The 21,817-nt window shown below is 39.0% G+C and overlaps 1 protein-coding gene across 3 annotated transcripts in view; it reads left to right on the forward strand.

The window, feature by feature from the left end:
• The window catches only part of MICAL3 (microtubule associated monooxygenase, calponin and LIM domain containing 3), a 166,194-nt gene that overhangs the window by 82,089 nt on the left and 62,288 nt on the right, over positions 1 to 21,817 (forward strand). For 2 of the 3 annotated variants that reach the window (XM_074826059.1, XM_074826056.1), the window contains 7 exons: positions 677 to 733; positions 2,557 to 2,661; positions 5,164 to 5,271; positions 7,917 to 8,024; positions 8,701 to 8,887; positions 10,816 to 10,904; positions 11,998 to 12,085. In XM_074826059.1, coding sequence (XP_074682160.1) covers positions 677 to 733; positions 2,557 to 2,661; positions 5,164 to 5,271; positions 7,917 to 8,024; positions 8,701 to 8,887; positions 10,816 to 10,904; positions 11,998 to 12,085 — 742 coding nt within the window. The remainder of the gene's footprint in view (positions 1 to 676; positions 734 to 2,556; positions 2,662 to 5,163; positions 5,272 to 7,916; positions 8,025 to 8,700; positions 8,888 to 10,815; positions 10,905 to 11,997; positions 12,086 to 21,817) is intronic. The other variant, XM_074826058.1, reaches the window with a different exon arrangement.

Here is a 21,817-nt window from a genome sequence, read left to right on the forward strand (position 1 = left end):
AGTCATGAGAGCCAGCTACTGCTGGGTCCAAGTGTACTTTGACCATTTTCTATGCTGTGTCCTGTAGGAAACTTTTTTTGCATGTCTTCTTGCTCAAAGAAATAATAATAAAAATTCAGCTTCCTCCTTTTAACTCTGAGGAATTTTTACCCCCTGTGCTACAGAACTGATCTGTTAGACTCAGTTGAGGTGTCTGCTTTTGGAGACACTCTTTTTTCCTAAGGAATGATTTCTTTTCCTGAAATTGTCTTGGCCCAGGCCTCATAGCAAGTCAGATGGATCTGTGTCCTTGTTACAGTGACGTCTTTTAAAAACTGTACCTCTGCGCTCCTAATGCATTCATTCTGCCACTTCTTTTAAACTTTCCATTTCCTTCCTTTGATCTAATATCACAGTATGAGTTATACTGAGTGTCTTGCCATCTTTATTGTACTAATTTCATTACACTGTGGTACTATATTGTGGTTTCCTGACCTAACATGAATATATAAGTTTTAAAAAAATGTCCCTACAGGAGCCAGGTTATTATTGCCAGGTTTAGAATATTCTTAATAAACTGTTCTGCTATCATTATGGCCTCTTTTCTGCCTGCATTGTAAGAGAAATTAGATGAAGTGTGTTTTGACTAGGAAGCTGGTCTGTGATTGTTATTAAGCTCATAATTTGTTGCCTGCAGAGAAACAGGGAACCTGGTGCTGACTATCCTGGGGAGCAGAGTCCCAGACAGGAAAGGGTAAAGAGCATGAACAAATGGCATGGATGCTGATGACACAAGGCTGTGGTGGATGTGTGCAATACAGAGAGCAAATATACTGGATAGTGAAACACACTTATCCTAATGCTGCTGTTAACACGCTGGAACTGCTAAGAGTCAATTAGGAGTGATTATTTCTGTGTGATATCCACATAAATGCATAACAAGCCTTCATCAGTAGTTTGCTATATGCTTTTATTTTGCCGTAGATCTAGCACTTTTTTTTCTCTTACACCTCTTTAATGAAGTATGCTGTGGCTGTAGCAGAACAAGAAGAGTTATGTTTTGTGCTAATTCATGCGAACATGTTGCATTGTTTTCACTGCTTGCTTTCTGGATGGTTAAACAACTGGCATTTCATCCTGCCTCCTACAGGCTAAAGTAAAAGGAAAAATGATGAGGCATTATTTAGTGTAGAGACTTTGAAGCCTTCTTAACAATGAAATATTCAACAGTCTGTCTGAATGGCTCCGTACTATACAGAAGCACAGGAAAAGAAAAGATAGGCTCTCAAAAGAATTGGTTGATTTGAATTCATATTGACAAATTAATTGACATTCCAGTAAAGGCTTTGAATGAATTAAGTCATAAGTGGTAGCCAACTATAAAACTGTTTCAACTTTCAGAATGTGTTCTAACAGAAGTCTCTTGTGGGCCGAATATTTTCTGACAGGCAATAGAAAATGAATAAGCATGTGTCTGCAGTGACACAGAAGCCCACAGCTTTATAATAGGCCCTAGTTTTAGTGAAAATGATCTAGTAGGAAGGAGTAGGTGGAACTGAAAGCAGCCAGAAGTGAAGAGTGTTATTAATGCATCTGAATGGGAAAAGTGTTTCTTGTAAACTGGGTGGTGCTTTGGAGGACAGTTAGCAATACATAGCAGCACCCTGGCTTTCTTGCCAGATCAAGCCTGAGGTTTCTTCATGCACATGTTTGTAGCTCCTGGTTCATTTACTTTTGAACTCTACAGACAAATTAGCTGAAGGCAGTGTGATATTGCATATTGCAAGCAGACCACGAGCCAGGTCTTTTTTCCATGTCACTAAGTGCACCACACAACAGTTTAAGAGATTGATATGAAGAACCAGAATAGCAGAGGTGTCAAATACTGTGCCTGGGGTGTGTTGGCATAACAGCACAGTAAGAACAAGTAGGACAGTGAAGTTGCAGAAGTAAAACTGGCAGCTTCTGTGATAGTTTGATTTTGTTGTGCTTTGCTTCAACCAGTCAGGCTCATTAAACATCGTGTCTTTGATAAATACACTGTTCACTTTTCATATACCAGCATCTTTAAGGAAGCTTACTTATTCTTTATGATAACTGAAGTACGTTACCCTAAAAACGTGTGTTTCTGTGCACAAAATCTGAGAAACACAAGTATGTACATGTTTAGATATGTAGAGGAAATCCTTCAGAATTGAGAACTGTGGTGAGATAGGTTGGCAAATAAGCTCCTTTGCGCATGATAAAGCCACATTTTTGAGATTTTTTTTTTTTTTTTTTTTTGGATGGTAATGCCAGAGAAAGAGACCACGCGCTTGTTTGATTTTGGCTGCAGCACTCCTAGATGGGAGAGTTGTGAATAAGGACTAATTCAACTGTTTTTCTGTCTGGCCTTTGAGGGTCAAAACTTAGCACTTCATTAAAACAGTAGACATGGGAATAAAACCAGTATTCACATGGGAGCTCCTCTTACTGTTCTGCATGTGAATTTCATACCTTTTGTCTGGCATTTCGGTGTCTGTTCCTTTTGGGGCTTTTTCTTCTGATTTATTTACTTCCTCCTTCCTCATCTCACAGAGATCTCCTCGTTTATTTTCTGATGACCAAGTGCCTGAGAATGTTGAGCAAAGGGCATGTCAGCTGGCTGCCCTCCGGGAGTCCCGACCTGCAGTGAGGCATCAGGTGACTACAGCCCTGCCTATCTGGTGACCTGTATCCATGCGGGATTCTGGGTACCTGTAACATCTGGGGTCAGAGGGACAGAAAAATTCACCAAAATATGATGACCATTACTGTACAGTCATGTGGTTAAAAAGACACGGCCAAGTCTTTTTTGTGTAGTAATTTTATCCTACTTGCCAGTTCTTAACTGTCTCCTTTTGTTTGATGAATGACAGTGTTTCTGTTTCTCAAAACACAATATAAGCAATAAGGTAAAAAACAGCCTCCAAGCTTCAGAGTACATGTGGAAAATCAGCGGGACTCCGGATCAAATCATCTCACAGTGGTCGTTTACCAGTCAGTTGCTTACAAATTTTATTTACTTCTGGAAGCAAGAACATGTGCATTTTCCAAGCATAATTTCTGGCTCTGAAGTACTACTTTTGTGTCCATACTTCCTGTATCCTTATTTCCAATGGTAGAGTTGGCAGCTTGTGCAGAGTTTCTTTGATTCCAGTGTACACTTTTGGTTTGGTTTGGTTTTGTGCTTAATTTTCTCTCCAGCGTGTCATCTTTGGCATATGGGAGCGTGCCAGTTTGAACAGTGGTTCTTTAGTTTCTAGTTGCTTGTCCCTATCTCTGTTTTTGGTTATCTTCAACAGTATTTGGCAAACTGGAGAGTGCTTTTGGAAAACACCATCTACATATGTGATTTTTTTCATAACTTACTGTTTTGAGTTAACCATCCAAAATCAAGCTGTATTCTTGAGCTGGAGTATAAACAGTCCCAGAACTTTTGCTGGTGGGCATACCTTTTCCAAGCCATGCCAAACGGAAATTTATAACATATAGGTCACTTTTCATTGCTGTTCTTTGGGGATGCCATCCTTGCTGATGATTAAAGTCAGTGAAGCTGTTCTGCAGGAAGGAAGAATGAACCTTTGGCTAGATTTGAGATAGATTTGGGGACATAGAAGAAACTATGAAAGACTAAGAAGACTAGTTTAAACATATTTGCACCTATTTGTTAATGGGTGACACAACTGAAGACCTCAAGCATGATCCAGGGTCAGCATGCTCATGTGAATTTCCTTAGTTGAAATGATGAATCAGAAATGAACATCTAGACCAAAACATCTCACTCCTACCTATTGTGTTGCTCTATAGCACTTTTAAGCTCCTTTTGAGGGTGGAAAAGATTAACAGCATTGCAATGCAAAGATAGAAATTATTTTTGAGACTGTCTAATTTCTATGTATTACAGAATTAAGGAGGAAGGAAAATAGAGAGGAGACAGAGAACACAAAGTAGAGGAAAGGATAAAGTGTGTAGGGCAGAGAGGAAAAAGAGGAAACAGATGTTGAAACACTGCAGGCAATGATGGATTATGATGTGGGATTTAAGGGAACAAAACAAGAAAAATGGATTGGTGAGAGAAAGAAGGCTTAGCAAAGTAAGACATTTTCAGAAAAGAAATTTAATTAAATGTTGATGATCTTAAGTACAGAAAATTTATGTATAAACAGTTCTATTTCTTTAAATTGGGGAAATTGTGAAAGCCAAGCTAATTTGCATTTTTCTAGTAGATTTAATCTTGAGGCTAACCTATTCTAAGTGGCTAGCAATAGCTAGTTTTGTGGGTCACGCAGCTACATGGCACTTATTTTTCCTTTTTATAACTAAAAACTTAGGAGTCAAATATTTGAATTTGCATAATTTTTCTTTCCAGACTATAATTTCTAGGAATGCACTGTTTCTACCAGCGCTATTTGTCTGATACTTCCAGCTATTGTTTTTTTCCTATTTATGTGAAATACTTCTTGGGAGATAGGCGTAATGAGCCATAGAGAGAATGAGAGGGGTATACTGGAAGACCGCATTTTAGGTTCTTCTGTGAGGAACCAGTTTCAGAAGGATGCAAATTCTCAGTTTGGGATTTATTGTTTGCCATTTAATAAGCAAGAATGGCAGAGTGGTTTACATTGTTTCATTCTTTTTAGTGTGATGTTTCCAATCTGCTTACAGTAAATTTTAAGTTGGAAATTTGCTGCTAATTACTGGCATTGCATACACATTAATTTCTTTCTCTTCCATCCCCAAGGAGAGCAGGCTTTTGGTTTATATAGTTAAAATATAGAAGAGGTCTCACATGGCCTGAAATACGATCTTGGCCCAGTAATACAGAAGATACAGGAGGAATAGAGGAAATTGATTTGGGATCTTTGCCAGTGGTTTAGTTGGTTGGATTACAGGAGGTTGGACATCTGTGGAAGTAGGTAACTGCTTCCAAATGGTCCTAAATAGCTTAAAACCTAATAAAGAGCAAATTAAGAATAACTTACTCTGCCTCACTAGGGAGAAGGTGAAGATACACTGGACATTTTCCTCCAAGTTTTCCTACAAGAGTCTTTAAGAAATTTTTTTTATAGTGGACAGAAGGGCCTAAGTTTTTTTTTTTTTTTTATTTTCTCCTCTCTTCCCTCTGTAGCCATGTATGATTGTTTTGATTTTTTTTTTTTTTAGCCTGAGACTGAACCGTCTCGCCGATTCTTTGTTGACCAGTGGGAGCTCTCCCTTAGCCTCCGTTCTTCTAATCGCCCTTCTTCACCCTCATCTGACTCTCTTCGACAGGTAGCATTCACCTGAGCATTGCAAGGTGCACTCAGCTGTGTTCGCTTGCTGCACCCTGGTCCCACCAGCCAAGGACACACCACAAGAGATGGCTAGGCTTGCAATGCTTCACCTGCAGAATGCAATGTCTGTGCATATTCATGCACAAATGAGAAACCAGAGGCAACCTGTGGCATAGCTTGGTTATTGTTAACCAGAAAGCAGTTTGAAACTAAATATATTTAATGTTTGGTGTAAATGAAAAGCTTGTGGTACGTGTCACTCTCAAATCATTTTCTCTGAGCACTAATAGTCCTTCTGGCTTTGCAGTAAAGCCTTCTTGTTTTGCTTGCTGCTTTTGTTGAAATCTTAAGCCAAACTACAGAATGTGTTTGTGGATATATGCTTAATGGACAGTGTGAAATAAAAAGTACTTTGGCTGTCTAAAAAATCACTGAGAATTTGAACTAGTTGCAGTTGTTATACGTAAACAGCAGGAACTTGATTTTACCTAAGCTGGAGTGGGTTCTTTGCCTGCTTTTGAAAATGTGGCAGTGTGTTGTGTATCTTGAAAGCTTTTGCCCATGGAAGGAAAGATAAAATGCTTCATTTAAGACGCAGTATTAGGCCAGATGTGATGTGTAGGACAAAAGCAAAACAAATCAGAAACACAGAACCTCAAATAAAAAATTCAACAACTAAATTTCCCACACCAAATAGTCCAAGGTATTGTGAGTTCAGATTAGCATGATCACTTTTCAAGCATGGAACTTCATATGTGCTGGTAGAAATTTAAAGATCCTGAAGCATATGCAATTAAGGTTGGATGAAAGTTTCAAATCAAAACTTTTTCAGTGGAAAACTGATTCAGCTCAAAGACAGTTTTTCCCATAGAAAAGCTTGAACTGTTTTTAAAGAAAACTTAGAGCCTCAAAGGTTTCTGGTCTTTTAGAGGAAAATGGAAAACTCTTGGCCAAAACATTATGATTGCCAGTTAAAGATCAATGCTGAAGAAAATTTTTCCAGTGGGATGTAATTTTAATTGTAATATTTGATAAGATGTGATATATGACATTGAAAGGTAACTCTGCACATCGGTGTGTGCACACACTAGCTGAGGAAGAATGTGGAACTTGAAAAGTTTTGAAAGACAAATAATGTGTTATTTCTTGCATATATAAATACTGCTCTGAATTTTGGGGTGCAACTGGTAGACATGTAGAAGTTCTTTCTGGGTAGAAATAAACCCTTATTACTGCAGTGGCACAGAGTTTAAGAAATTAGGATTTAAGTTATAGCAGCAGTAATCTCTGATGGCTGAGCACACCGTTTTCAAAATTTTTTTCCCCCAAAGATGTTCCTGTTCTATGGTGAATTTCAGTTTTTGTGATGCTTCCTGCTGTTCTGATGTCTGAACATCTGAAGGTCTTAAACGTTCCTAAAAGGCTGATAACCACACATACGAAATTTATGCTGTGTTGTGGGAAGTAACTTGTGTGCTTCAAACAAGTTTTGCTATAAGAGTAAAGGGGGTTTTGAGATACAACTTTTAGTCCTTCAGAAAACTGTTATCCTTGGTATTTTACATTTGTCAGCAGCTGGAGTGTCTTTCTGATGATCCTTCATTTGCTGAGGAGACTCCCACTAGAAACATTCATAATGCTTCTTTGGAAAAGGGAAATTGCTTGGCGTGCTCCTTGCTGCTCTGAGTCAAATACATGGCGTTTGCAGTGTGATTGAGCTAACATGGATGTAACCACATAATTTTCTTAACCATGTAATTATTGCCAGAGGTTGTAAGTATTTCCTGTGAAAAACACTTCCTCTGCTCCTGCAGTGACTGAACTTGGCTTGCCAACACTTGTTTTGCACCATCTAAGGTAACAGCCAACCTGCCTAGATTTCTCAGAATACTGGAGGGTTTTTAGATATCCAGAGTTATGGAGTCAGTCAATAGCCATGATGGAGAAAAACCTAGTCATAAAGCTGTGTTCACAGCTGAACAAGTCTGTGTTCCAGATGTATGCAGGTATGGCTTTAATGCATTGCATGAGGCTCTTACATATTTTTCTATATAAACCTTTGTGTATTTTTAGCATTGGAAGAATTCATATTTTTGAATCACTGTTTGGTCCTTAGTTAAGGATTTCTCCCTGCTCTATGAATGCTCTGTAAATGAATTCTTTCCAGTTGCTAAGCATATAAATATGCTGTTGTGATCAGCACGTTGCATTAGACTATGTAACATGTTTTCTAGAAAATCTTTGTTTCTGATGCCAATTTTACTTGGAACTTAAAATCTTAACCTATATTTGGGCTCGTCTTCGAGAAGTGTCTATGCTCAGGTTTCCAGGTGCAAAATACCCCACAAGAGAAAATAAGATTTGCTTTCTTCATCATCACAGTATTTCTAGAGCACTTAGAGAATGCAAAATGCAAGCCTTCTTTTCCATTCTTACAGTTGATCCTGGACTGTACTGGTGATTTCTGATGACGCTAGCTTTGCTGTTACTACTTGTCACTTCATATTGTCCACTGTCTTGGCATGATTTGACCTCTCTGCACCTTTTCACCATCTAACCTATTATCATTGTAGTCATTTTTTTTAATTTGATTTTTTTTTCCTTTTCTCACTTCACTATTGTTTGGTTCCCTCCATCTGGTAGAAGTATATAAAGATGTACACAGGCGGAGTGAGCTCATTGGCTGAGCAGATAGCCAATCAGCTTCAAAGGAAAGAGCAACCCAAAACCCTTCTAGACAAGAAGGAACTGGTAAGACGATGTACAGAAGATGATGCATGTTTGTGATTAGATGTACTGTAGATCTGAAGTGTTGTGAGTGCCCAGTTGTTAATACCACTGATGGAATCTGTCATAGCTTTGTGAAAGACTTCATTTCCCTTTCTCTATCCATCCTCACTCTTGTCCTCATTTTTCTTGCAAAATGTTGTAATCTAATCTCAGCATCCAAGGATTGTGCATAAACAGTTGAGAAAACCGCCTGTCATATTTATGAAGATGTGTTTGATCCACTGGGGCTACTTCTGCATTATTATTTTCTGGAGGAGATACTGATTTTGATAATGTAGGTCTAAGAATTGCTGTTTGAGGGATTTCTAATGGTTTTGGCTTTCCATCATATGCCTCCTTCAGTCATTTATTTCAAGGTCATCATTAATAGTACTGGTGTCCACTCTTCCATCCAGAGCTTATTTTATTCCTGGCATATGTAGGCATGGCACCCTAAGACCTTCTTCCCTGGACAGTAAGGTTAGTTTTTGGTGTCCTGGTTAAAACTGTGAATTGTGTTCAAGAACTGCAGCATCCATGTGTGAAAGAACTGCAGCATCAGGTGCTCCTGGATCTGCATAACTGAAGAGAAAATATGACCATGCAATCTTGGTGAGGCTGGACACACATGAATGTAGCCCTGCCTGTTTCTGTCTAGGGCTCGCTCAAAAAGGAGTTCCCTCAAAACCTGGGAGGCAGTGATGTCTGCTACTTCTGCCGCAAGCGAGTCTATGTGATGGAAAGGCTGAGTGCTGAAGGCAAGTTCTTCCATCGCAGTTGCTTCAAGTGTGAATACTGTGCAACGACTCTGCGCTTGTCATCTTATGCCTATGATATTGAAGACGGTAAGAGAAATTGCCTTTTTGTCAGAATCCTCTTAACTGTCCTGGGAGTCTGTCGAGCAATTTCAGCTCTTTCTTTGCTTAAGAATTATTTGGTGAGTTAGGGAAGAGGGTTTTTCCAACTCATTGAGGCAAAGATGAAGTAAAAATTACAATCTGATATGCCACTCCAGAATATTCCACTGCAAATTGAAATGTTATAAAATTGATGGGTATCTACTCCATGTAACTAGGAAGAATCTTTCTGCACGTACTGGGTAGAATAATAGCCATGGAAACACCATCTAAACTTAAGGGGCAAAAAGAACCAAAATTATGTATTGATGATGCATTATATAATGACTTCAAGTAATGGGTTTACTCGGTCACAAAACGTTGAAGAAACTTAGAATCATCAAACCAGTTTCCCAGTAAGGAATAGAAAACCCAATATTACTTGGCTGGAAGGTCAGCAGACTTGGCATGTGAGTTTAAAGGGGCCAATGATAATTTTGAAATCAACATATAAAAGTAACATCTTCATCCATAATCAAAGTTGGGAAAAAGCATTTTTTGAGCATCACTGTGATTTTGGGCATTCATAAGTAACTGAATATCTGACTATATGTTTAGCAATAACAGACTGAGCTCCTCTGTCAGCTGTATGGTCTGAAACAGTTTTTGCCACCAGATTTAGTGATTCCCTCTGCAAGCAAGCTTATGTATGCAGTTACAGCCAGATAGTTCTCAATGAAGCAAACACGAAGCTCAGAGTTTCAGCACACTTACAGCATGATTCTGAAATGATATTACATGCCTGACAGTTGTGTATGAAGCACATATGGCCGAACAGAAATATGTGGTATTGTATCTAATCTAATAATTGTAAAAATTTAGCTTATATTTCATTCTTGGTTTTCTTTGAGAGAAAAAACCCCAAAGCTATACACGGATTGTTGCTATTCATCTAGCTGTTTGTACTGATGAGCATTCTGCAGTCAGTGACTGGTTTTAGCCTTCAAAGTCTAAGAATTTCTATGTAAGAGCTTTTCTGTTGTTGCTCTTTTCAGACAATTTGAGAGAGCAGTTTTTGGAAAGAGTAAATATTAATAAATGTTTGCTTAAGCAGAGACCTCTCAAAAGATAGCATTTGTCACTTTTCCATCATAAAACAAAGCATTGTGCAAATACCAGCCCAGAGAAACTAGAGGAAGGGGCAAAGCTCAGAATATAGGTTTGCAATGCATCAGCAAACTTGTAGAAATAGGATAGCAGTAGGGAATGCTATGGGCTGCATATACCAAGCAGGATACACTGGCAAAGGTACGCTGGAAGATAATGATGTGCCATCAATTTGCTGCTATTATTATTATTTGTATTATGGTATTACTAGTGCTGCTTTGGCTTCCTGACAGCGTTCAGATACCAGTGAAAACCCGTCTACATTTCTGGGGTGTTACTAAATCAGTAGTATCACAAAAGGTCTTAATTGTGAAAATGAATCATTGGTTGATTGTCCTTTCCACAAGTAGCCACTGTGCGTTTTTAGAGATGGTTCTTTGGGAGTTAACACTGTCCTCTCCCACTTTCCTCTGCTGGTTGTATTCATTCTTGCTTTTTCCAAAAGTGCTTCTGCCAGCTTTTCATGTGATGATTTCTTTGTTCCTCACACACTGCCGCATTGTTAGCATGTGATACCACACAAGCCTCACAGCTTTGCTTTGGTGTTTGATAGGATTTTAAGCTAAATGGCTGTCAGGCACCCAATGGAAAGGGGGAGAGAGGAGGGCTGGAGTTAAAACTTCAGATAGTGTTTGCCTCCATGTATAGTGAAAAAACTAGAGGGAGCAACGGGAATGGCAGCAGAAAATAAGTTCCAGTCAGATGGACATTTATATTGTGCTAAACTGCTGTGTTTTCATTGTTGACCATCATTCATGTTTTATCCGCAGGTAAATTCTACTGTAAGCCTCACTACTGTTACCGACTCTCTGGTTATGCTCAGAGGAAGAGGCCAGCAGTGGGTCCTCTGTCAGGAAAGGTAAGCTGTTATTTTCATCTAATATGTCATGTTAATATGTTTTGATTCTTAACATTGAGAAAGTAAATATGCTGGGAAAAATCCAGAGTGCATCGAATTGCTTTTTTATGTCATGAGAGCTTGCAGTTCTATAAATCTTATTTAAAAGCAGATCCTTTAATTACTACTTTTCTTTTTATGGTTCTTAATATAAAATATGGTACTGTCCCATTCAGAATAGGATTTTGATGTGTTTTCTTGTCAGCTGAAATACTTATTCAGTCCATGCAAAAACTAAATGAATAGTGCTACCAGTTTTGGTTTTGCTTTGTTTCTCCATGGTTTTTCTTAAGACGAAACAAATTATTTCAATTTCCTTTGAAACATGAAGTTCTAGCCCACTTGCATAGGCTATGCCTTCATTTCTGAAAGTTTTCTGTGAGTTAATGGGAACCTGTGTGAAAAGAAAGGATATCCCTTTTCCTATGCTATCGTAATGGAAGCATTTGTGCTTTAAATATAGGATCAAGATGCACTGGGTAATACAGAAGTCTCCTAGCTCTTCTCATTACAATCCAAGGCACTTAATTTGTCTCCTCAACCCCCTTTTCAGAATTTTTGCATACTCTGTCTAAGCAAACTACGTGCTAGTCTCTTAACAAGTTCTGTTAAGCTTGCATGCTACAAACTGTCCTTCCCCCTTAAATCATATTTTCCTTTGTGGTAGTGGTGGTGCTTGTCTGTTTCTCAGGTTTCCTTATTACAAGCTGAAGTTGTACTCCTTTTTGGAAGGATAAGGGATCCATCCCATACTTCCTGCCAAAAATAAAGACTAAAAATTGTTACTTGTTTTATTTCCTAGATGAGTAGACTTCAGGGGCCTTAGTGCTTTAACTTTCTTGGATATCCAGCTTGTTTTTCAGAGCTTTAATAAAGCCATAAATTGAGAAGGAACATACTTGGTTCAGACCTTGCCTTATATGATGATTAAGGGGTATCTTAATTGTGAGAGGGATGTCTTCCTAGTTCAACATGTTCAGTACATATAACCTCACATGAGAAAAAAGAGGCTTTTTCAATTTTAATGAGTTTAATTTCCCCCACATTCTTGCAGGACACCAAAGGACCGCTGCAGGACACCATGGCAAGTGATGGAAGTGGACGGGCAAATACCATCTCCGCCTCAGCAGAGAGAGCCCCAGGTAGCTCCGCTTCCTTCTTTAGCAGGGTGGTGCAGTACTCTGTCGGCCTCTTTGGCAGAGTTAGGGTGGCAAGCCAGCACCTGCAAAGCACAGTTTCCTCGATTGGGCACCAGGTAGCCCAGAACCCTTTGGACTCCTTTTTTATGTGTCAGCTGATGGCTTTTGGGGTTCCCTTTCTCTACGTCCAGTCAGAAGTTCTTGTGCAGATCCTAGGGGAATTCTGTGGGCAGCCGGCTGACCAGTAAGAATTAATGTGACCCAACTTTGAGCTGTATAACTTGTGTGATTTTTTTTTTTTGTTTGTTTGTTTGTTTTGGTTTTTTGGGGTGTCATGTGGATTTTGTGCGTTACGTGAAAGTCTCAATATATTATTTTGCACTGTGGCTTTGGGGCCTAGATGTTCTCAGTCCTTTCAAGGACATTACCTGAAAGAATTCCAGGAAAACACAGATGCTCAGTTGAAGGTCTCCTCTGAGTGGGCCCAGATAAAGAGCACTGTAATGTACGCAGCTCGGTGTTAGTGAAGTTAAAAATTCTTCTGATGCACTGGAGTAGCTCAAAACTGGATTTCTGTGTTTGCCTGAATTTTGGGTGTGGTTTCTTGTTCTCCCAATCTTCTCTTCATTAATCTGGTACTTGAATGGGAAAGATCCCATTATCTCTGGATTGTGTCTCCTTTGGAATTCCGGGTGTCTGACAGCTAATGGGATCGGATTCCTTAAACCCCTTGAATTTCGTGGTGCTGGCAGGTCACGGTGCTCTTCCCTCACTGCCAGAATCTGTGCTGCTCCTGGACATGGCTTTGGGAATGGGGTGGTGAATGTGTGTGTCTTACTGTGAAGTAGTTTTGCCTTTTAACTTGAAATTCTAATTCCTTCTAACATGGGAGAAGTGTCTGTGCTACAAATGCTCGTTTGCCCAGCCCGTAAGTGCTCATTTAGCAATGTCAGGAAAAGGAAGAAATTTGATTTCTAGTATTTGTTCCAGAACACTGTGGATAAACTAAATCAGCTGCTTTTAGAGAGAGAACATACTTAGAGCAGCACTTTGAGAAAAGAATGTTTTCGCAGTGCCAGTTGAGAAAAGACCTTAACATGCAGGCAAATAAAAAACATGCTTTTGTTCTACTTTATGTATTATACTTACAAGTGTTTCAAGATTGTAACTGCAATCTGACAGAAATTTATTCTTAGTGTGTGCAGCTGATTCTTGAAGTGTAGTTACTTCCACAGTTTCCTCTTTTTGTTTGTGTGGAATTTCCATATGGCAAAATGGAGGAAAGGGAAAAGGTATGGAAGAATGACATTTGCAAAATGCTGTGGACAGGTTAACTATGGCATTTTTGTACAACTGGATAGACTTAAAACTAAAACTGAAGAGAGTTTTGTTTGGGTTTTTTTTTAAGCTGCAGCATATTCTTTAAGATGAATGGAAAAATATTTCTTGGAGTACAGGGCATCTGATGTGAGAATAAGGTGGTTTATGGAGTGAAGCTATTGGTGGATGAGAAGTGGAAGAAGGAGAGTTTAGCTATATGTATCTCAATTAGTTTATCAAAGCAATTGCTGGCAGAAAGTCTCCTTCCTCTGATTTAGTCCTTCCAATTGATCGAATTTAATTACTCACTTTTATAAATGAGCATTCAGTAAATAGCATCTAAGTGATCACTAAGTAGAACAAACAATAGGCCATGGTTTGCTATAAACTTCTATAAATCAGATATAAATGAGATATAAAACAGATGTTCCCATCTCTCATGTAGCGGTGGCACAATCCTGTAGCAGAACTGTAGTACTTCCAGAGGAGTAAAACAGAACAGACACCATTTTATCAAATGGCAGAACTCGAAATCTAGCGCTCCTTCTGTTTGCTTTCTGCTTTTCTAAAGCAGTGTATAACTGTAGCATAATTTTCAAAGCTTTTAGTCCTTTTAAAGCTTTGTCTCTTGCAGTGCCCAAAGTACATTAGTACATACTCAGCTTAGCTGGGTCAAGCTGAGTCATCTTTAAGGCAGTGTATTGTGGTGTATTCTTGTGTGTGCATGACGGAAATACATTTAATTGTAGAAGAGTGAGCAGTGCCTCTGCCACTCTCCCCCTTTAGGGGCATTTCTTTTTGCCATTAGTGGCCGAGTTTTTGTTTTCTTTGTATATCATAAAACTACTGGTTTAACAATGGTTAAGAAGCAGGAGGAGGCTAATTGCAATCTACTTTAAAAGCAAACCACAGTGTCATTAAAGGCAGGTCAGTTTTCTGTTAGTGTAACAGTCATGCCCTGTAGGTACCTGCCTTTAGCTCCTGTTCTTGCTGGATAGATAGGTCAGGGAACCTGTGTTTATAATTATATATGGTTTGAAAAACCAAACCAAACCCTGTTGAATTACCAAGCTTGCTAATACAGTGGAAGAATAGGATATTATTCCTAAATAATCAAAAGGTGTCTATAAGATTACATCTCAGGTATAACTCCTGACTTTGAAGTACCTGTGTATATGCTTTCTTGCAATTTATTAAATTGTCTGTTTAAGAGACTGTAGACATTCTGCTTTCACTGCAGAGTAGACAAATATGTTGAGCAAAAGCCTGTCTGAATATAGAGATAGAGGTAGAGCTCTGTTTTCAAGGCTCCACTTCACCCATCTGATAGACTCATCTAATACAGGTCATACATCTGAAAGTATTTGACCTCCCTTAAGGCAAGTGCCACCAAATGAAATTTGGCAATAGCGATTTCAATCCCTGAGGTCTGAGCCAATCATCAGTAGTGAGGTAGATCTTGATGTGGAGTGTAAGTTGCCTCTAAAATGATTAAGTAAAAAAATAAAAAGTAACATGCACAAGTTTGATATTTGATGGAGATGAAAAGATAGCTTAAAAGGCAAAAGGAAGGTGTACAGCAGAAACATCAATTAAAGAACATACAAGATGAAAAAACAGCTGGTTTTAAATTTTATACCTCTGAGTTAAATTCAGCCCTGAGTTAGCGTAAGTGCTTGTTCAGTGAGCTTGATGGTGACTCATGCAAGGCCTGCTTTTAGTTGCCATGGAATCCCAAATGGATGTAAATTGCATGGTTTCTCTCCCTACACTCACTGCCTCTTTTGCTGCACCACCGAATCTGGCCACCTCTTTTTTTAGCCAACTTAATGCTTAAAATATATTCAATCACAAAATAATACTCAGCAGGTTTGGTCAGCTGAGCTAAGATTGGTCACAACAAGCACTTTTTCATGATGTGTTACTAACCTGATTGGCATGTATTAACTTTGCTAAAGATGTCAGTCCCTCACTGGGTGGCCACAGTCTCAGCTAGCGTTTAATGTGTTTTGTCTGTCCTTTGTATTGTAACTACGATAGTTGCAGGGCACAAACTGTGATAAGCAAGTTGAGCTTTTTTAGCAGTCAACTAGAATCACCCTCTGGTTTTTGCCTGGTTTGTCAGAGAGCCTGCATGTTATCTTATGTGGCGGTTACAAGAGATGTTCCCAGGGAGGTTACGGTCAAACTGGCTCTTGCAATACAGTATCAACCCTTCAGTCTGGGAAGTGGCAACAAGCTTTTGAGTGATGGATGCCATTCTTTCTGGGGAAGGGAAGTTGGGGAATGCTGTTACTGTGCTTTTGGTTCTGCTGAACTGTGGCATGCTTGTTGTAGATTCTGTAACCTTTCTCTGTACCCTGTCTGCCTGTTTTTCCGCTATCTTCTGCATTTGCCTTTGTGCCAGAATTGCTGCTATTGCTGAGAGAAAAAAAACCACACTTTGCTTTTCAACTGTCTCTCCCTTTAATAATCTGTAACTGCTGTGTCTTGGATTTTTTGAATATTATTTACAGTACTTTATATGATTTTAATGTGCTTTTAGTGCAAATGCTCTTCTTCTGTTTGTTCTAAAGGTCTGTAAGAACATATTTCTGAACTTTCAGCTCTTTCTTGACAGATGGACTTGGAACAGTCTTTACCCCTATCAGCTTTATGATATGCTCCTTGGGGTGACTTTAGCTGGTGATGTTTTGTTGTGAGATGTTTCCCATTTCAGGCTTGTGTTCTGACAGCAATACATTTCTGTCCCTATCAGCAATAAGGAGTTCATAAAGGAAAGACCTGCTAGGTAAACTCTTACTTCAAAATGTACAGCAATAAATGGCAAGTCATAAGATCTTTGCAGTAGTTATTTGACCTGTGAAAGATTTAAGAAGCCAAATATAAGCCATAGTATGCAAAACTGAAAAATGCAATATGAAGTAGAGGCACTACGTCTCCTGCTTTAAAATAATAATAAAAAAATATATAGTGTATAAGATATAGATATGCAATATGAAAAGTTAAAAATGCTCCTATGGATGTGCCTTAAGTGTTTTCAGGGAGCAGTGTTCTGAGCAAAGCCCTTCCCAGTAGACTCTTAAACAAGTAATCTGTTGTATATAGCAAGCAAAGCTGGACTTCACATGAGGAAGTTCTTTTGCTGACTTGGAGAGCTAGAAAAGGGTGGCTGCTTCCTCTAAATGGCATGCCCTTTGAAGTAAATGATCTGAGCCACATTTTCAAAAGGATCTTAACAGTCTGTATAGTTTTAATGAATCTTTAGGAATGCATCCAATATCATTTGCACACAATTCTACTTCTGTGTCTACGAAGTACAAATACATTTTATATATATTTCTGTATAGAAATAAGCTTCTTGTTCAAAAACATTGCCTCTTTATGGTTCTGCATACATTGAACATGCCTTACTTGTGAAAATGATTCAGCTTGAAGCAATACTGTTTGCTTGTGCAAACAACCATATCCTCATGAAATCCTCCACTTAAGTCACTTATTTTCATTATTATTCTCATTTGGTTTTTGTTCTTGTTTTCATTTGGTCTGTTGTAAACATTAAATTATAAAGATAGCAGCAGACTAATTCTGTGACATAGTGTTCTGTGGTGCCTTCATTTTAAACCACTGTGCATTTACAAACGCATCCATATCCACCCCCACCCACCCCCACCCCACCCACCCCACCCCCACCAAAAAAAAAAAGAGAGAAAAGAAAAAAAAGTACATCCATATTTCAGGATGCACCACAAACTGGGAGGAAAGGTAATTCCTCTACTACTGTGCCTTGAGTGTTGTCTGTTCTGTTTGGAGGAGCCATGGTGGTTGTTTTGCAGGACATGGCGCATGATACTGAACCCTTTTATGGGGTTTCATACAACTCCAAAGAGATCTGATGCAAGATTTATTTCTCTCTGTTGGAACATTTAAAATATAAACTTAAGAACCAGACCCTGTATTTTTGGAAGCTGAGGAGAGTGTGTGGGTTGCCTGATTAGGACCAAGGTTCAGTGCCCAGTGAATCATTGCTCAATAGCAAGCCAGGAATCTCTGTTAGGATAAGTGCTTGACTGTTCCCAGTCCATCATGCTCCTTGTCAGTGTTCTTATCAGGATTTGGGTGGCTTTGACGTAAAGGAAAAGAGAGTGCTAAAGGACCAGCAATGTGAAGCCCAGAAAATTTGGAAAGACAGAGTCATGATGGAAAGGTTATTTGTTCTAAAGAGTGGAGATGCAGCTGACCTGATAGAGTTTCACTGAAAAATCCTGAAAAAAGTTTTTGGACCGAGGAAAGATATACAGAAGAGCAATGTGCTGAGTTTGTGCTCACGGCTGGATCCTGCTAAGAACACTTTTTCTTGGGAGTAACTGGGCTCCCGATTCCACCTTTCTCTCTAGCTTTCAGACCTGTAGACTTGTGCCACTGGAATATTTGTTTATTGTTTGTATGTGTATATTCTGAAGGGTGATATGAATTTTTCTGGGCACTTTAAGAGCTCCATTGAATGTTTTTGTGTCTTAGAAAAATAGTATCAAGCTTGTGTGAAGGAGTTGGATTTTTTTTTTAATTGCAGAATTAAAATGTCTCTTTTTTTTAAAAGTGGAATCTGAGAAATGACCATTTTGAGTTTGTTTCCCTCAGAGAAAAGAAGGGAGTGTGCATAAAATAAGCTTGGTGACAGGTAATGTTCAAGTGAGATAATTAGTGCTCAGAAAGGATTCATGTCTCCATTGTATAGCCTCTTTGAAGATTTTGATTTATGCAGTTGTTTTTAACCTGTTTTTGCTTTGGGTGTGTGTGTCTTCGAATTATGTAACACGTGGTTTTCCTGTTGCTGTGAAATCAAGACATTATTTGTTCAACTGTGTGAAATGTTCAAGGGAATAAATTCCAAACAAACTTCAGGTTTCTGAGTTTTTCTTTGTCCTCCCCTTTCTCCCTCCACTGGTTCCAGGTGAGGGATGCTACGGGGGATGCAGAGCTGAGGAAGAGTGGAATGAATAGATCTTACAAGTTCAAATGCAAAAGACGTTTTGGGGCGCTCTGTGGAACGTGCTGTCTGTCACTGCAAAGTACTACTTTTCGGGCTTCTTCTGTATTGTGGGTTTTTTTTTTTTTAATTTTGCTGTTATCTTGTGGTTTGCTCAGAGTATAGGGCATACACTACACAGACAGCATGACATTGCTGTAGAAAACCTGCTAAGGACCCCCATACTAAATATTCTACTTCTTTGGCAAAGCTGCCTTCGGGTAGATGTAGTCTCAGCTGATAGATTGGCTTCACTGATTTTGGTCGATTTGGGAGGTGGTTTTGTGTGCCTTACTGCAGGCCAGAGGTCTTTGTCACACTCTGTCAGCAAGGCAGTGATACCGACGTGAGAGGGGAGAGGAGGAACACGGGCAAGTGCAAGTCAGCGCTCGGGAACAGGGAGGCATAGCCTTTTCACCTGGCGTGACAGGTAAGCGTCTTGGCAGGATTTGGTTCCTCTTGGTGGTATAGCAGCCGCTGTCATGATGGGATGTTTCAGTGTGATGGAAAGGCAGAATATGAGTAAATACAAGCCTTGTAGCCAAACCCTGTGTCTTACGTTCTAGCTGGACAGTTGTCTTCTCTCAGGAGAGTGGCACACAAGGAGATGACCTCCCTTCCTCAAGACCGTTAAGAGACTGTTCTGTAATGTTCTCACCATGACAAACAGATAGAGCTGGATCACAATTTTGAGCTGCATTTTCCTGTTCTCAAAGATATACTGGATTAGTCTACATTAGGAACTCATTCTGTGTCTTTTCTCATGCCTTCTAGTGCACCATTGGCAACTAAAAGCTTGTAATAGCAGATGACTTTTGAGAGTCTAATTGTGAACGTTATGTCTTCTCTTTTGAGTTTATTTGGCCAGAGTAGTTATGTTTAAATGATAGCTCACAGAACTGTAATACATAGGAGTTCCTTCTTTGGAGGAAAGTAATCGCTTCATGCCTTTGAAATTGCCTTTTATTTTTCTTTACTGTGATCAGTAGTCCTGATTTCAAGGCTAAAATAGGCCTTCAGTTCTGAGGAGCCACCAGTGTTCAGTGTAAAACTTGCACGTGCTGGTGCGTGAACTAGAACTGTCATTTCAATGCACAGCTAGAACAGCCTCCACTGTTCTGTATCAGGAAAGCTGTTAACTTTGCAGCTACATATATGCTCTTCAGAAATCAAATGTTTGTTTCATGAATTTAAAAAAAAAAAAAAAAAAAAAGGGTGAATTTCCTGAGCTCATCCTCATCAGAGGTGAAATCAGGCTTCCTTGCTGTACCAATATAGGAGACATTGTTTTTAGCTAAAACTTGGAGAAACCAAGTGTTTGTGTGATGGGAGAGCTCCTAGGTAGTTTCATGTCATTGTCTTTGAAGTCTACACAGATGTCTGACACTTTCTGTGTCTGTGCCTGTGGTTCTTCTCTAGTCTCCTGGCTTCTGGTGTTCTCTTACTAACGCCTACAGAAAGAGTTAAGCTCTGTATCCTGTCCCACTGGATGGGAGAGGGGTGCTGCAAGCGAACTCCTTCCATGGCCCTGACAATCAAAAGTCACTTTTTGTTAAAGGCGTTCTATTTCTGTTTGTGAAACAAAACAGAACCTTTCTCAAGCATTCTTCCCTTCATCGGCACTCCTCCTCCTCACTCCCATTCCAACCCAAGATACCCTAACGTGATCTACTCTAGAGGAAACCTTGCTCTGTAAATAAAGCACCAAGTAACACACTATGTCAAATATCATTCTTTTTAACCTTTGTTGTGCAAATATAATGACCTGAAAATGAGGAAGAAAAGTAGACTATTTGGGCTGGGCCATGTTCTTGCTGAATGTACATGCTTCTTTGCCTGTAGCTCTATAAAGAGAACACATTGATTTTTCTGAATATGCTATCCTGGGATCTTGAATTGCACAGATTTGTCCTTCCGTTGCATCTGTCACTTCTGAGGATTTCTAATGTTATTTAGGACTTTGAGAGCTTAATAAATAGATTAAATATTGGCTTAGTCTTACAGAAAATGAGGTATCATGTACTTTTTTGCAGTTATCGTCCTACTTAACGTTGTCAAAAAGAAATTATCCACAGAAAATCTTACATGGCTGCTAACTAACATCCAACTATTTATCCCAGAACTGAAATTGAAGGACTGAAATTCGCTATATAAATAGTAATATATTAAAGACAATTTTTGGAAGCAAGGTAGCATAATTACATGTGTAAATCACTTCAAAACTTTGAGGTACAGAGCCATTCACAAATGCACAAAAGTCTGTGGGCAACGTGGATATTTTGTTTCCTCAAAAAACAGATGACTTCCACTCAAGATGGACTGAATTAGCTCTTACAGGGGTTTGGAAACTTCATTCGAAGATTTGAGCTTTTGGGAGTGCTAAGATGTTTTCCACGATGCATCCCAAAACAGCTTGCCTCATCAGATATATTTCAGTAGCAGTTTTTCCAAGAGGCGTGTTGGCACAGACTATCTCCTTTGCAACACATCACTAGGGTAGTGTAGAAAGCCTGCTGTGTACAAGTTGTTTTACATTTTAGACAAGCTGTACTTCATCTGGTATGGTAGAAAGCAGAGTAACTGTTTCATGCAGATCTTTTCCTTTAATGTTCTGTAACAGTAATGAGAAAGTCTAAGGTACTTTTAAAATAATAAATGAATAAATGTCTGTTCACCTCTACACCAATTAAACAAGCCAGTCATAGCTTTACCACCTGCTTGTGATCAGCAGCATAACACATTAAGGTATGTAGTTAGTAAGGTATCTTAAAATACAAGGAGAAACAAGAGGAGAAAGACAAACTTTAAAAAAAAAAAAAAAAGTCAACCAAATAGAAATAATCTAAAGGGAAGGAATAGATAGACCAGAGTCAACACTGAACCTATTCTCCTGCTTCTATGAAGTGCATTTATGGAGGAAGGTGTAGTGGTTGCTGAGCTGATCCTGGTGATTAGAGCTTAGGCTTTCCAAACAAAAATGGGCAGACGCTCCTTAAGGATGAGATGGCACTTCTATGCTCTGCTTAGTTGCTTACATCTTCTCTCAAAAATGTATGTTTAGTCTGACATTTCTCATATTTGCTGTCATCCCAGAAGGCTGTGTTTTCTTTTTTAGGAAAATTTCATAACTGTCCTTTCTGCTGTTACAGAAGTTTATCTGATGGCTTGCGGGTAGAAGTGTTTAAAAATAGGACTTTTTTACCCAAGAGATGTTTCAAATACTTTCAGGCTTGAGTAACTCAGTGATTTAAAACATCAGAACTGATGCAGAAGTTATCTTTAATCAGTAATGTGTCTTTTGGAAGCTTTCTGTTTGGAACTGGGACAGATATACAAGAATTTCCTTAGTTTCAGAAAAATTCCCACTAAGGTGTGAAGCTCTGGAT

The sequence above is a fragment of the Strix aluco genome, chromosome 5 (genome assembly GCF_031877795.1).
Source record: "Strix aluco isolate bStrAlu1 chromosome 5, bStrAlu1.hap1, whole genome shotgun sequence".
NCBI classification, from domain to species: domain Eukaryota; kingdom Metazoa; phylum Chordata; class Aves; order Strigiformes; family Strigidae; genus Strix; species Strix aluco.